Source organism: Mchenga conophoros, linkage group LG9 (genome assembly GCF_057382185.1).
Source record: "Mchenga conophoros isolate Kocher_MC1m ecotype Shallow Benthic linkage group LG9, M_conophoros_male_GT1.1, whole genome shotgun sequence".
Classification (NCBI taxonomy): domain Eukaryota; kingdom Metazoa; phylum Chordata; class Actinopteri; order Cichliformes; family Cichlidae; genus Mchenga; species Mchenga conophoros.
Window position 1 is genome coordinate 25,928,752 of NC_140534.1, and position 13,627 is coordinate 25,942,378.

Below are 13,627 nucleotides of genomic sequence, written 5' to 3' on the forward strand. Positions count from 1 at the left end.
AACATATACTCATATCCTCCCTACAGAGATATGTTAAAAAGGTCAAAGAGGCTCTCTCCTTCTTTTTTTCAATGCCTCTTCCTGCCTTTCCTTCCATCTTTGCCCTTCACTTCTCACCACTGCAGCACCTTCACACACTCAGGTGCTTTCAAAGCTTACCTAGGGGTGCTGAACAGCTCACACCATTGTTACCGGCTGTCCTTTATTACTCTGCTTTACTTTTTAGACTACTGTGGTGGTAGACAGAAATATATATCCAATATATATACACAAGCACACACACTGTATTCTAAAACACAGTTATGTTAATGAGCAAAGCGTCACAGTCTAGTGATTCACTCCAGTGGACTTTTTCATGCTTATGTGTCTGTCTCCAGCTTTGAATGGCTTTTGTCTCATCTTTGTTATTTGCTGATGAGACACCCTAGATCACAGATTGTGATGGAATGATAACAAGTGCATAGAGATGTGCCTATAATTTATTTATTTTTTTTTGGGGGGGGGTGCACACAGGATGTTTATGTGTACGTTTGTTTCAGTCACCACAACAAAGCAGATCAGCCAATTGTCCATGGACAAAGGGCCAGTTTCTCTAATAGGCTCATAGAAAGGCCTATTTGTTCTTCTGGAGCGCTGCAGAAGAAACACTGCCAATGAACTTCCATTGGACCTTTTTCAGTAGTGAGCAACAGATCCCACATTACAGCAAAAGCAGCGTAATGCTGTTAAGAGCACAAGTTGTGCTGACAGATGTGTTACTTCACATAATATTTTTACTCTGTTTATTAAAGCTGCGTCACCACTTTAATTTTAGGAAGAGCTTTGTGTTCTACAGTTGCACCAATTGATCCTCAAGGACTTAAAATGGTTGTTTTCCATTTGATACATCAAACACACCCTGTGTTCCTGCCCACTCTTTAAATGGCTCAAACTTGAATGGATTAACAGATGTTTGAGGCTAGCTTTGTACTCAATTCAAAGTCATTTTTGCACCATCGAAGCAGCTACATAGCTTTTTCAGCTTTTCTAATCAGAGCAGCTTGTTTGCATTGTCTCGCTCTTTTTTTGGTTATTTTTAAGCACTCTTTCCCCCCCCCCCCCCCCCCCCCCCCCCCCCCCCCCTCTCTCTGTGGTTCCTACCCTGCCACCGCATTCTGCTGGGCATGCCGAACAACCATGTACTTCACATTCTTCGCAGCCTCTGACACGAGCATGTGCTCTGGCTCGGCACATACAGCGTTCATGTGCACATCCTTTATTTTGGAGCGCAAGAATGTCTGTCATTGTCCTCCTGTCATGTCATTGCTAGCTTACTTATTTGAGGAAGCAAGTGACCTCCGTTTTTGACAAACTCCTTTTCTTGATACATGTGTTTCATTGACAAAGAGATAAACATAAACAAGGGGAGGGGCTAGTTCCGCCGATTGTATCTTTCCAGTCTGGAGGAGAGGTGCCGCGGGGACAGCATTGCATAATATCCATTCACAAAATGTCCTGAACTACTTTGGTCCTCTGGCTAGCCTGTCTGTTGTTCTACTTTTGTATATGACACTGAAGTCCAGAGGACGCAGGGTGTAATCTGAGCTGCACGACTCCTGCAGATATTGAGCGAGCTGTCACTCATGTCTAAGTGTCTAGTCGGTAGTTCTTTTATTTGCTTAACCTGATTTCAGCTTCTTATTCCTAATCCTAGTGTCAGATTATTTAACTTCTCAAATAAGAGCAACACTGTATGCAAGAGCAAAGCAACGATTTACATTACCGTGCCTTTGCGGCCCACAGCATGTAGGCCTTTGCTGATTAATAGCATGTAGGGCCACATGCAGCGATTGCACCGAACTATTCATCACACCCATCTGCTCTGCAGAATAATGAAAACTTTAATGGGGTTTTAATGTGCTGTCCCCACCCTCAGCCATCAAAGTGACAATCCAGGTGATTATACCTGGGCCCGAGGGAACACAATTTCTAAGAGTTTTCTTGTTGGATGCTGCTGATGGAAATTCATGGATCGTAAAGATTGTACTGTATGTCCTAATAGCAACCTTTGCTTGAATATATTTCTATTGGTGCATTTCCATGTAGTACACTACTCTTAAACTGCGTAGTGCTTCCAACCACACATTTAATGCTGAATAATTATACACATGAGATGACAGCTTAACACAAATAAATACCAAACAATGCTACATCTGTTACATCAACGAGTAGAAAAAAACTGTGCCAGTATTAGCGATGGTATAAAAGATGGACCTAGCTGCCATGGCATCACCCGTTGGTTTCTCGAGTCCTGTTTAAAGTCTCAATATGAGTATTGTCATTGTCATCATTGGCTGCAAAACTCTGTCTTGATTTTAAAACATAGGACCAAGATTAACACAGTAGACTTAATATTTTTTCAGTATCACCCAAAACGAGTGACTGAGCCCATAAACTAAGCAAGAAAGTGTTTATCAGTGGTCAAGACAAAAAGTGGTTTTCCCTTAGACTTCTATTGAAGTTTTACAGACATGTGACCACTAACCATGCGACATTAACTTCTCAGCTATTTTGGGGCGTTTGCCAATCATGGTGATTATCTAGGATCATGTGAATAAGGCCCCAGTCACATTGGCTTAGAGACCAGTTCATGGCCATCTTGCAACCATCAGGTATGAAGGAAAAATAAGTTTTCCACATCCAGTTGGGAATGGTTGCAGGGGGTTGATGGCAATCGCTGGGGAAAACTGATTGCTAAAACCTCAGTCTCACAGCCCTCCAGAACAATAACCAACCTACCCTTTGCTAAGTATACATAGTATACCATCCATGTACTCTGTAGTGCATTGCATGTATTCGATTTGAACACACTGTTGCACAAGTAAAAGTACATGCTAACATATTATTTATTTTTTTAACCTCCTCTGATTTGGCACTGCATCAACAATCATGTCAGAAACAGAGTTTCACTCTCAGCCCTCAGGATTCTGTAACGCTAGAGGTGAAAATGAGTAGGAAGGGGGGTGATGGATCTATTCCTTTTTAAGTTGTCATTAAGTCACCAAGCACCACTTTTTCAGTGTGAGAACTATTGTTAACTAAATATAGCAGAATTTAACTGGATTCAAAGCATCAGGAGACTCAGATAAATCCTAGAAATACTTTTTGTCATTCACTTGCCTGATTGTTGACATCAGAACTCCCTGCAAAGGTAAACTTGTGCAGGTTCTATCTGCCACAGTAGCTACAGTATTTAGAAAGTCTTGCTATGAAGGGCACCTCTGAAGATATTTCTCTCCCACAGTTTGATGGTTTTGCAACTGATGTTGCAGCGGCTTTAATGTGCTGATAGGGAGGAACAGTCCCACTCCTGAAAAAAGCAACACTAACCTGACCATCATTCACTACGTCATTCACAGTTAAAACCTGTGATGCATGATGGCATAAAGCACATTATAAAACCAAATCATGTTCACATATTAATTCTCAAACTCTGAAAGTCTCCTGCTGATCTCAGCAAATGTAACAGACTTGTTTTTTTTTCCCTATATGGAGATTTGCACATATGGCTAAAAGAGCAGACTGATTTTTTTTTTTCTTTTTTAATTGATGACATTTTGTGGTTTTGAAATCTGACATTATTTCATACTTACATTGACAGCAGTAGTAAATACTCTAACATACTTGAGAGTATTGAAGGCCACTCTTTTCCTTCATTTTCATGAAAGAAGAAAAAAAAGTTGGTAAATGATTAAAAATTGAAATTACTCACTAAAATTCTGAGAAAGTATCTTTTAGAAATCTGGTAGTGATTGAAAAGAGTATTTAAACCACAAAGACCTTCCATAAAAGAAACACAACTTGTTGTTCAGTATTTTTATGCTTGTTTCTTTAAATCTGGTCTTAGAAGCCATGACATTGACCATGAACGGCTCCCATTGAGCTCTGCAGCCATTGAAGTCTGTTTGCGATTCAACAGTGGTCAGCGCCCAGACACAGTGGACTGCTGCAAGAAAACACATCCTACAAAAAAATTCATTTCACTTGTCACAAGGAAAGAATAGCAAATAAGGAGATTAGTGAGAAGGTGTTTTTTTGTTGTTGTTTTTGTTTTAATGAACTCGCATTAAATTATACCTGAGGTTTAAAGAAAATGACCTTCAAAAAATTATTATAAAATCAATTTTCAATGCAGTTTGTTTCAAGCTACTAATTATTATCATATTGGCAAGAACTGTTAATAATATTACAACCAAAGCTTTAAGCCACAAAACAGATGCAGTGAAGAGACACTCCACTAACCAAATGAGACTGGATTTGAATGACATAAGTGCTCGATTTAGATACATGCTGTTAGGTGTTGCAATGGTCACCCTGGGTACTGTTACTGTGTCCATATATTCAGCCAGTCGAATTCCCATTCACTGTCCGTGGAGCTGTTCCAGAGCTAGTCTCTTTAACAACATCAACAAGGCACTTTTGGCAGTCGGTTCGGAAGAGATATGTTCGTTTCCACAAATCAAGCCCGAGCCATCCGCAATTCTAGGAATAACGTCCAGACTGATGGTTTTTTTTCTTTTCTTTCTTTTTTTTTTTTTAGCACAAGCCTTTCATGGTAACAAAACATTTCTTCATTTGACAAGTCATGCAGTTTATTATCTCCGTCCAATCCGATTTTGTCTCATGCTTTTTTTAATCTGATAAGCATCTCGAGGTGTCTCCTGACATTCTGCAGCAGAGCTCTTCTTAACTGCAGATATGCAGGATAATTAGCGAGTTGCAGATATAGAGATTATTTCTTGTCGAGTAGACCTTTCATAATTAGAAGTGATACTCCATAAAGGCTGTCTTTGGTGATAGGAAGCACTGTTTTGATGAAAATTGCTCAGCTGAGGTCATACACTATAAGCCCCGGCAGGCCTTTGCGAATGCCTGACGGATTCTGCTTAGTGTTTGTACATATTAGAATTGCTAATCAGATGCTAATGCTAGTGAGTGGCAGAGTTGCGAGGCAAGGCAGCTACAGAATGGTAATCAGCATGAAGTTGGCCTACAACAAAAAGGCTGATTATTTAGGCCCCACTCATTTTCTTTTTCCCCCCGTTCCAACCACAAATCTAGATTCGTACATTTGCTTGTGCATTTCCTTTTGAAGTGCTGCTTGACGTCAGTACTGTGTGATTAAAAAGATTTCAGTAATTTTTTCACGTTGGCTTGTTTTCTTACAACGGTTAACAGAACATTGGCTTTGTAATTAGCTTGAAATGTAGATTTTACCACCAATCTAGCACCACCCGCTTTCCATCTGTTCACAATTAATCAAGTGAAACTGTTCAATAAGCTTACTATAGTCACAGGCGCTCACTTAGATCTCAGTGGCAAGGAATAACTCTTGGCTTGTGTGCTCATTAAAGTAACCTGTTAACATGCTTTGTGGTTGTATTATGTTAGCTTGCTCAGGTCAGGCTGCCTGCTGTGTGGCTGCAGTGGGCGACAGATGGCATTATGGCCCTCGGTGGGGCAGTAAGCGGATGCCCATGGTTAGGGTTAACTGCAAAGACAGATGTAGGTTTTTGTTGCTTGAGGTGACTGCGCATCAGTGTGGAGTTTGATCACGTTGATGTTTACAGAACTGCTGTTGCTGCTTTCTGTCCAATGAATGGGCTGCTGAAATGTCAGCGTCAGTCTGTTGTATTGTACTTCAGTCTCTCTTGTCTGCCATGTCGCATTGGCTCGGACTGGTGTGACAGGCCATTGATTGAGTTATAATTCATCATATTGTCATTTCTTGAGTGCTGCTTAATTAACTCTTAAAGTTTTCAGCAAGAAAAAGTTTTGTTTTGGGGGAAAAAAATTGCACTATTGACAGTAATTTCACATCTTCTTAATATTTTATAAAAGTTTCGATTTTTCAGCCTTGCTTCTGATTTCATCACAGCTTCCCGTAAGTCGTATACGAGCATCCATCAAAATGAAAACGATGCAGCAAATTGAAGGTGGATCGCTTTCTGCCAAACCCTATCCCAAGCACTGCACACATGCAGTAAACGTAAAGATTCTCACCTGGTACCCACTGATGGATGTCTTCGTCTTTAAAAGCTCTCCCTTAGGCAGAGTTCAGAAAATGACTAATTTCTCCTTAGTCCCATTTTAGCACTACCTTTGAAGCACACCTTCTTAATTTGCCATTCTCAGAAAGTTCCCTGAAGCATTAAATGGGTTGTCGGGCGCTTATGCAGCAAAGCAGCCTGGGAACCAGTGTCCTCGGAGACTGAAGAAAGTTAAGAGCACTTTCCATCCATCTCAGTTCACACACTGTTGGCCTTTACAATTCACATCCAAAGCCACTTAACGCTGCCTTTGAAATACCACGAGCTGCAATTTTTTTTCCCTCCCCCCCATTTAGTGTAAAGATTGTATTTCGCCAATATCAGGTGTCCATTGTGAAGGTTACCAATTTACTGTGGCTGTGAAGAGTTGCAGCTGCACACAGAAAGCCTCAAATATTGTCTTCTATTCAGCCCGTTTAAGGTTCAAGAGATCAAATGCCAAAAAGCAATTTACTGTGGGACCGTTTCCACAGTGTTAACTGTTGTTTTCCTTTTCTGCTCTGCTTCAGGTGTTCCTGCATCGTCTCAATCAGTACGCAGCCACCAAAATCGAAAAGAATGTCACAGACGAAACGGTGAAGGTGAGAAGCAGTCTTTCGCTCTGACACTGCACTCAGGGGCATTACCCGTGAACAGTTGGGAAGTTTCATTTTACAATTAAGCTTTTTTGGGAGGGGGGTGGGGGTTCTTTCAACCTGAACTTGCATCAAGTTCTGGACTGTAGAAGAAGCAGTGGGCGATCCAGGAAGCAGCTGTAAATATATTCTATTTTTAAATTATCCCAGCTGGAGGATAATAAAGGATGCTCTCTCACAGTGGGAGCGTTTCTTCTCTGAGTTTGCTTACTTTTGAAGGTAAACATGCATTCACTGGATATTTACTGGAAGTCCCGTGTTTTGGAACGTGTCCCCTCATGTTCTGATTTGTTTGGGAACACGCTGACGGGGTTTTTAGATAACGAAAAGGGTCATCGCTGCAAAGGCCGACAGCTGCAATGCCACCGAGCGGCTGAGAGTGCTCCAAAATGAAAACGCAACGATCGGATTTGCCCAGATGTTTTTCCTTTTTTCCTTGGTATCACTAGCTACTAAGTTTATTCTGGCCTTAGAACGCCCATGAAAGACTTCTGGTTTTCATGCTTTGGTTTCATTTCACTCGCTTCACTTATCCAGCACAGTTTTTTTCTTTAATATCGCCACAAAAATGACATAAATAAGGGCAGAAGTCAACACCACATGAAGGCTAAGTTTCCACACAACAAATCTTAACATTGTGTTCCTTTTTTTTTCTTTCTTTTAAAATATCTCTAATTATGTTTGAAATTCAAATATCAAAGAGATCTTAAGCTAAGATACTCATTACAAAGAAACCTCGTTTTTTTTATTCCGTGGCCATCAAAGCACCACCGACCATAAGAGGAAGCATATGCCAAAGTATTGATTCTCTCTCTGCCTCTCTTTCTCCCTCCCTCTCTCTCTCTTTTAGGTCTTATTCTCTAACATTGAGGAGATTCTGGCTGTTCACAAAGACTTCCTGTCCATGGTGGAGGACCTCCTGCAGCCCGACCCTCACGCTCACCATGAAATCGGTCGCTGCTTCTTGCACTTTGTACGTAACTCGTGCAACTCGTGCTTCTGCAAATTGAATGTCAACTCAACGCATTGATGCTACCTCCCTTCGTAATATTCCTCAGTTCACTGGAGCGTGTGATCTGAAAAAGGGGGGGGGGAAAAAACGCTCTGTCGGGGCTTCGGTGCACGGTTATGCCGACGTGCTCCACGTGTTGTCAATTTAACTCCCTTGGATTACTCGCGGTGAGAGTGCCCACATGTGCGATATGCCTGATAGAGCTCTGATATACTGCTCTTTCCCGCTGTATATCGCAGTTCTTTGATGCGAAGCCTTGAGGCACGCTGGTGTATAACGGTCTTCAAAGTCTAATAAATCTGAGCGTCCTTCTGTTGGGGATAAGGCGAGTTTGTCAGTCGCATCTAGCTGCTGCTCATACAGGTGCAAGAGAGATGACCTGGCAGTATAAGTGGTACATTTAGGTTTATGACATGATGACCTCATTAGCAAGATGGGATATACTGAAAACTTATGACCATAATTCAGTCATGAGCAGTCATGTGTGTCCATAGAGATGAAACAAATTAGACACGCCTAACGTATTATGCAGCGTTTTTCAGAGTTTCCTACTCTGTGTAATTCTTTCATGAAACTTTTATAGCACCAACAAATCACTACAATCTACTCCAGAAATACAAAAAAGCCAGCCAGCTGGGCAGTGCAACTCCCTCTGTGACTCAGGCCTGAACATTAGTTCATGCTGGCTGAAAACTTTCCTTTTGGGAATGCATTGGAATCAGTCAATCCATCGCAAGGCCAGAACATAAACAATTTGGGTGTTCGTAAATAGTCTTCCTCGAAAACACGATTCGAGTCGGGCGATCTGTAAAGTTAATCATAAAGTTCTGTTTTTGTACGCGCTCCCGCTTGTTTTGACAGTTATGTCTCTTCAGATCACCCGCTTCGTCTTCTGCGGCACAGCAGCACGGCTGAAGACTGCGTACTATTTTTGCTGCTTTGTAGTGAGTGATTTAGAGGCTGTGTGGTCTGGGCCCGCTGCGAAAGACAATGAGTATGGATGTCATATGAATGGCTTTGGTGGAAGGTTGTCGGTCATGGCTGCAAGGCAGATGGCAGGATATGATCACTATTATGTATTTGGTGATGAGTGGGACGAATAATTTATATCTTCTCAATTATATATATGTGTTCTCCAGTCAGTTTGCCTCTTTCTCTTTCTCTCTCTCATCTTTCTATATTTTGCAGTCAGATTTCCTGTCTTCTTTACTGCCCTGTCTGGGTTCATTTGTTTTCTGATGCCCTCCTCTCCTTTCCCATTTTTCTGTTTGACTTTGTTGCCCTCTTTCTGTTGCTTTCTGACCATAATTTCTGCTCCTTACATGTCCCCCCCCCCCCCTTTTTTTTTTTTTTTTTTTCTCACCTTGACTTTTTCTGGCTCTTGCAGAGGAGCCGTTTTCAGATTTATGACGAATACTGCGGGAACCACGAGAAGGCCCAGAGGCTGCTGCTGGAGCTCAATAAGATCAGAAATGTCAGGACATGTTTACTGGTGAGAAGAGACTCCGAACCTTTGTGCATTTGAAGAAACTGTAAGCAGTCTTAAAAATGTATGTGTTTAGGTTCAGTAACAATTAAATTGTAAGTTCAAGCCTAAATCTGACAAATCTGTTTCAGTTCTTGGTAAAACAGAAACATGATTTCTGGAACAATTACAGCGTCTGAGGTGATTTCTAAGGGCCACTACACACTCTCCTAGGCATACAAACACGCAGTCACCCACACATAGCAGCTGGACAGTGTAAAACCCTCTACTCTGTGTCCCAGTTTGTTTGACAGCTGATGTGGCTCTGCCCCTGTGCGTGGGCTGACTCCCACTTCCTGTTCCGACGTTCTTAGAAACTTTCACTTCCACAGGGGAGCATCGTGTTGCGAGAACAAAGTTGACTACGTTCCCACTGCTGGATTGTGTTTAGGGAGGTCAAAAAATGTGCACATTTTTCTTCTCTGTTTATGCACAGGTCCCCAATCATAGTTTTATCCTCTGTTAATAATTTTGGCTCCTTTTTTTGTGTGTGACAGTTATAAGCATCTCATCACACCCTGTGTTTGGAGACGATGAAAAGACGACGCCTTCTTCCAGTAAAGAGTTAAACACTTAGAAAACCTAGAGTATGACGGCAGGTCTGCTTGTATTGATTGGAGACGTCTGTGGGGAAGTGTATGACCTTTTCTCAAAGTGTAATTGATAGGATGAGAGACAAATGTGCACATGCATGTACTATATACAACTATATGGAAAACTGGTGTCTTTAATCTAAGGAGGCAGTTTAGCCAAAGATATTAACCGACACTGATCTGCTGTGGTCTTTATAGCCTTGACCCTTTGGTAACCTAGCCTGCCATCAGGGCCGTTTGGGTCTCGTGTTACCCTCCAAGCTCCAGTCCGCCATGAGCTTATATACTTCAGGTCATCTCCCAGACCCTACAGTGACCAAGATGGGGATATCCACTCCATATAACCTCCACTATAACCTTTGGCCTGCTGACAGCAATAAAATCTGGTTTAGTGTTTATATTCAGCAGTACCGCTTCTAAATTTCAGGTGAGAGAAAGGTGTGATTGAATATTTCCTCATAATTTGCAATCTACCACATGAATTGTCATGCTGAGGGAGAAAAGTAAAACTTAGTTTGTGGATAGTGTTGGTAGTGTCGTGATTCCAAAACATGGCTACAAATAACCCAGAAAATACTTCTTACTAAAGTGTAGTTTGAAAGATTACTTCACCTATTAAAATGAAAGAATTGACAGGACTTGAACAAATTGGAGTAGGAAAGTTAGCTATGTGTTTCAAATAGCTTTCTAAATTCATGGCTAACTGTTGAAATGTTTTAGCTAAAGTCTAGTCATAGACAAACACAGCTGAAGTACAGCCAGCTAGCTTGAATTTGGAATAAAAAAGTTGTCAGTAATTTTGCTAAAAGTATAGCTGTAAGTTAAATGTTAGCTAACTCTGAGGGTTAACAGTTGAAATAGCAAGATAACATCATGGCTAAACATCGAAATGGTTAGCTAATGGCACAAATACATTTGTAACGGTTACATCACTTAAAAGAAATAATCAGCTGTTAAATAGTTCTGTATCATTTTGTTAATTTATTGAAGATGAAAATATTTTCACAGCTTTTTGCTAATTTATGCTAACACATAAAGTTTTGTGTATGCATTCGATGTATTTTGATACCTGCTAACTGTTCGGCGCTCTTATTTTAAAACTGGAGACTTTTGAGGTTGTAGCGTCCAGACTTTGGAACAGCCTGCTTGAACAGACTGCTGAAAACTCATTTTATAGGTTAGCTTCTTCATAATCTTTCTCAAATACTTTGTTGCATTTGTTGTATGTTGCAATGAATGTAACACTATATATATATGAATCTGTATGCTGGAACATTCATACTTACCTTTTACTAGCTTTAAAGCACTTCGTAACCGGTAATGTTATTTTTTTTTTTTATTATTAGTACGAATTCTCTGACAATGTTTCATATTTCATTTAACTCTCCTCTGTTATCCTCTCCTCTCAATCCCACCAGAACTACATGTTGCTGGGAGGCAGGAAAAACACAGAGGTCCCACTGGAGGGATATCTGGTAGCTCCCATTCAGAGGATTTGCAAGTACCCGTTGCTGCTCAGAGTGAGTATAGTCTTGTGCACGCTAACCATGTGTTAAAGAGATACCACACCCATGCGCCACCTCTGTAGAGCAACTTCTTCCCCTCTTTTTCGTCCAACCACACCTAGTCATTAGTTAGGGCTGTCCCATCCTATTCACATCAACCTCTGCCTTGCTAATGAAACACTGGCCTCATATTCTGACACGTCTCTGCTTTAGTTCCCTGGCACAGCCACATTGCAGGAATAACACGAGGCCTATCATCACCTCCGCGGCCCAGCTGCGCTTTCAGACACTTTGACTGGGCTCATTCACACTGGCACTCTAGGTTGTTAGTTTTGAAGTTTCCATTTTTGAATGTGAAACGTGAGTGAAATGAAATACATTTTCAAAGGCTTGTTTGAGTTGGTGATCTGAGCTGTCCCTATTCATTTATCTTGTTATGATCTATTAATTCTCCCAGGCGCTTTCTAAACAGCCACCAACATATGCGCAGAGATGTTATGATAATAAGGGGGTAATCCGATGCGTTGCGTTTTTGAAGTCTTTCAGCTGCCAGGGCCGTAAAGTAACACCAATACATCCAGAAGAGTGTAAATTGTGCACTAATAGTAGCTGACATGCTAAAACACAGTGTTTAGACTACAGATTATGAGATTGGCATTTCAGCAGAAGGGTTTAAACCACTAAACTCAAAAACCACGAGAGAGTGAAAAGTGAAGTGCTTTTCATGATGGAGCAATATTTGCCAGCTATTCTTCCAACTGCGTCGCTTTAATTATACTTTTCTGTGAAATTATGTGACATTTTGTGTGATCTGTACATGCGTAGGAGCTGCTTAAGAGGACCCCGAAGAAGCACAACGACTACGCTCTGGTACAGGAGTCTCTGCAGGTGATGAAAGAGGTGTGCTCCAGCATCAATGAGGCCAAGAGACAGATGGAAAAATTGGAGATTTTGGAGGAATGGCAGTCGCATATCGAGGGCTGGGAGGTGAGCCTCAGTAAAGCATATTTAATGATTTATTTCATTAACTTTAACTTAACGTCTTGCTGTATTTCAGAGTTTTGGGGATTTGTTTTGTTTTGTTTTTGTCCTAAGCTGAGCTTTCACTACTTAAGCTGAAAGTCATGACTTATTTAAAGTTACTCAGCCCTGTGCCAGCAAGAATTCCACATGGCCTGACTTGTGTAGCCTTTTAAGCTTTCGCATACTCGCCGGGAACAATGACTTGTATTCACAATAGCCATACTTCTTCTGCATGGTTGAGTTAAAGACGTCATGCTTTGGGGTGAGCAGTCAGATCACCATCGGGTAGATTGCACTTCTTTGTATGTAGGGTTATTTTTCCCCCCCGTAGGTAGGCTTAATAAGGGGTCGTAGCAGTTGGAAAAAGTGTAAAAAGAGATGGTAATTGTACAGAAAGAGGGCAGAATACTTATGTAATTGACCTGGCTTCATGTGAAAGGGCCTTAAGGCTTCCAGCACACATGCACACAGACATGCTGCAGTGTTGATAGAGCCTTTTCAGGCAGCAACAGATATTTGTTTCTAAATAGAAAACAGGCTTTTTGACTAAAATGTTTAGAGTTTCTTGCATTTGACTGACTTGTTCTACTTTTTCTATGGTCACCCACAACTTTAAAGAGTTGCTGTATTATTGGATGCCTTTTAGTGCGAGTGTTTTGCTTTACAGTAAAATATATGGCAGGAACTTCAATAGTGGATCCATTAATACAGTTTAAATCCAACCCAAAACCTCAATGTAAGGCCATTATACAGGTTTTAGCGACACACAACCACACACAAATCTAAGAATAGCGTAATCAGAGTCAGGCTTAGTTTTTGGGTGGGGTGACATCTTGTGTTCAACATAATCCTGGCTGTAGCTACTTTGCAGTTTCCCCTCAGTACTTTTTATTAATTGTAAACATTAGCTCATTCTGGAGCTGGTCCTGCGACTGCTGCACGCCAGGCTCTCCGGCTCTAAATGAGATGGAACTAAGAGGGAGAGAAGAGAGGTGGAGGGAGAAAGAACTGAGTGATGGTTGTATCTTGTTTTTCTGTGTGGGTGTTTTTGAGGTATTTCAGTGGGATGAGGAGTGATTGTGAGAGCCGCTGTTTTTTTTCCATTTCTGCTCCTCCTCCTGGGATGATTGCTTGTTAGCGCTGACCCGCTTCACTGCTGGCTACCCTCGGGGCATCCTGGCAGGTTCACCTCCCGTTTGAGAAGCAGGGCTGTGGCCCAAAGTGGTCGCCATGATTGTGTGCTGC

At 41.4% G+C, this 13,627-nt stretch overlaps 1 protein-coding gene across 3 annotated transcripts in view; it reads left to right on the forward strand.

Moving 5' to 3' along the window:
* Positions 1-13,627, forward strand: part of prex2 (phosphatidylinositol-3,4,5-trisphosphate-dependent Rac exchange factor 2) — a 92,205-nt gene that overhangs the window by 9,817 nt on the left and 68,761 nt on the right. For all 3 annotated transcript variants that reach the window (XM_085287248.1, XM_085287249.1, XM_085287250.1), the window contains exons 2-6: positions 6,599-6,670; positions 7,575-7,697; positions 9,124-9,228; positions 11,273-11,374; positions 12,185-12,346. In XM_085287248.1, coding sequence (XP_085143374.1) covers positions 6,599-6,670; positions 7,575-7,697; positions 9,124-9,228; positions 11,273-11,374; positions 12,185-12,346 — 564 coding nt within the window. The remainder of the gene's footprint in view (positions 1-6,598; positions 6,671-7,574; positions 7,698-9,123; positions 9,229-11,272; positions 11,375-12,184; positions 12,347-13,627) is intronic.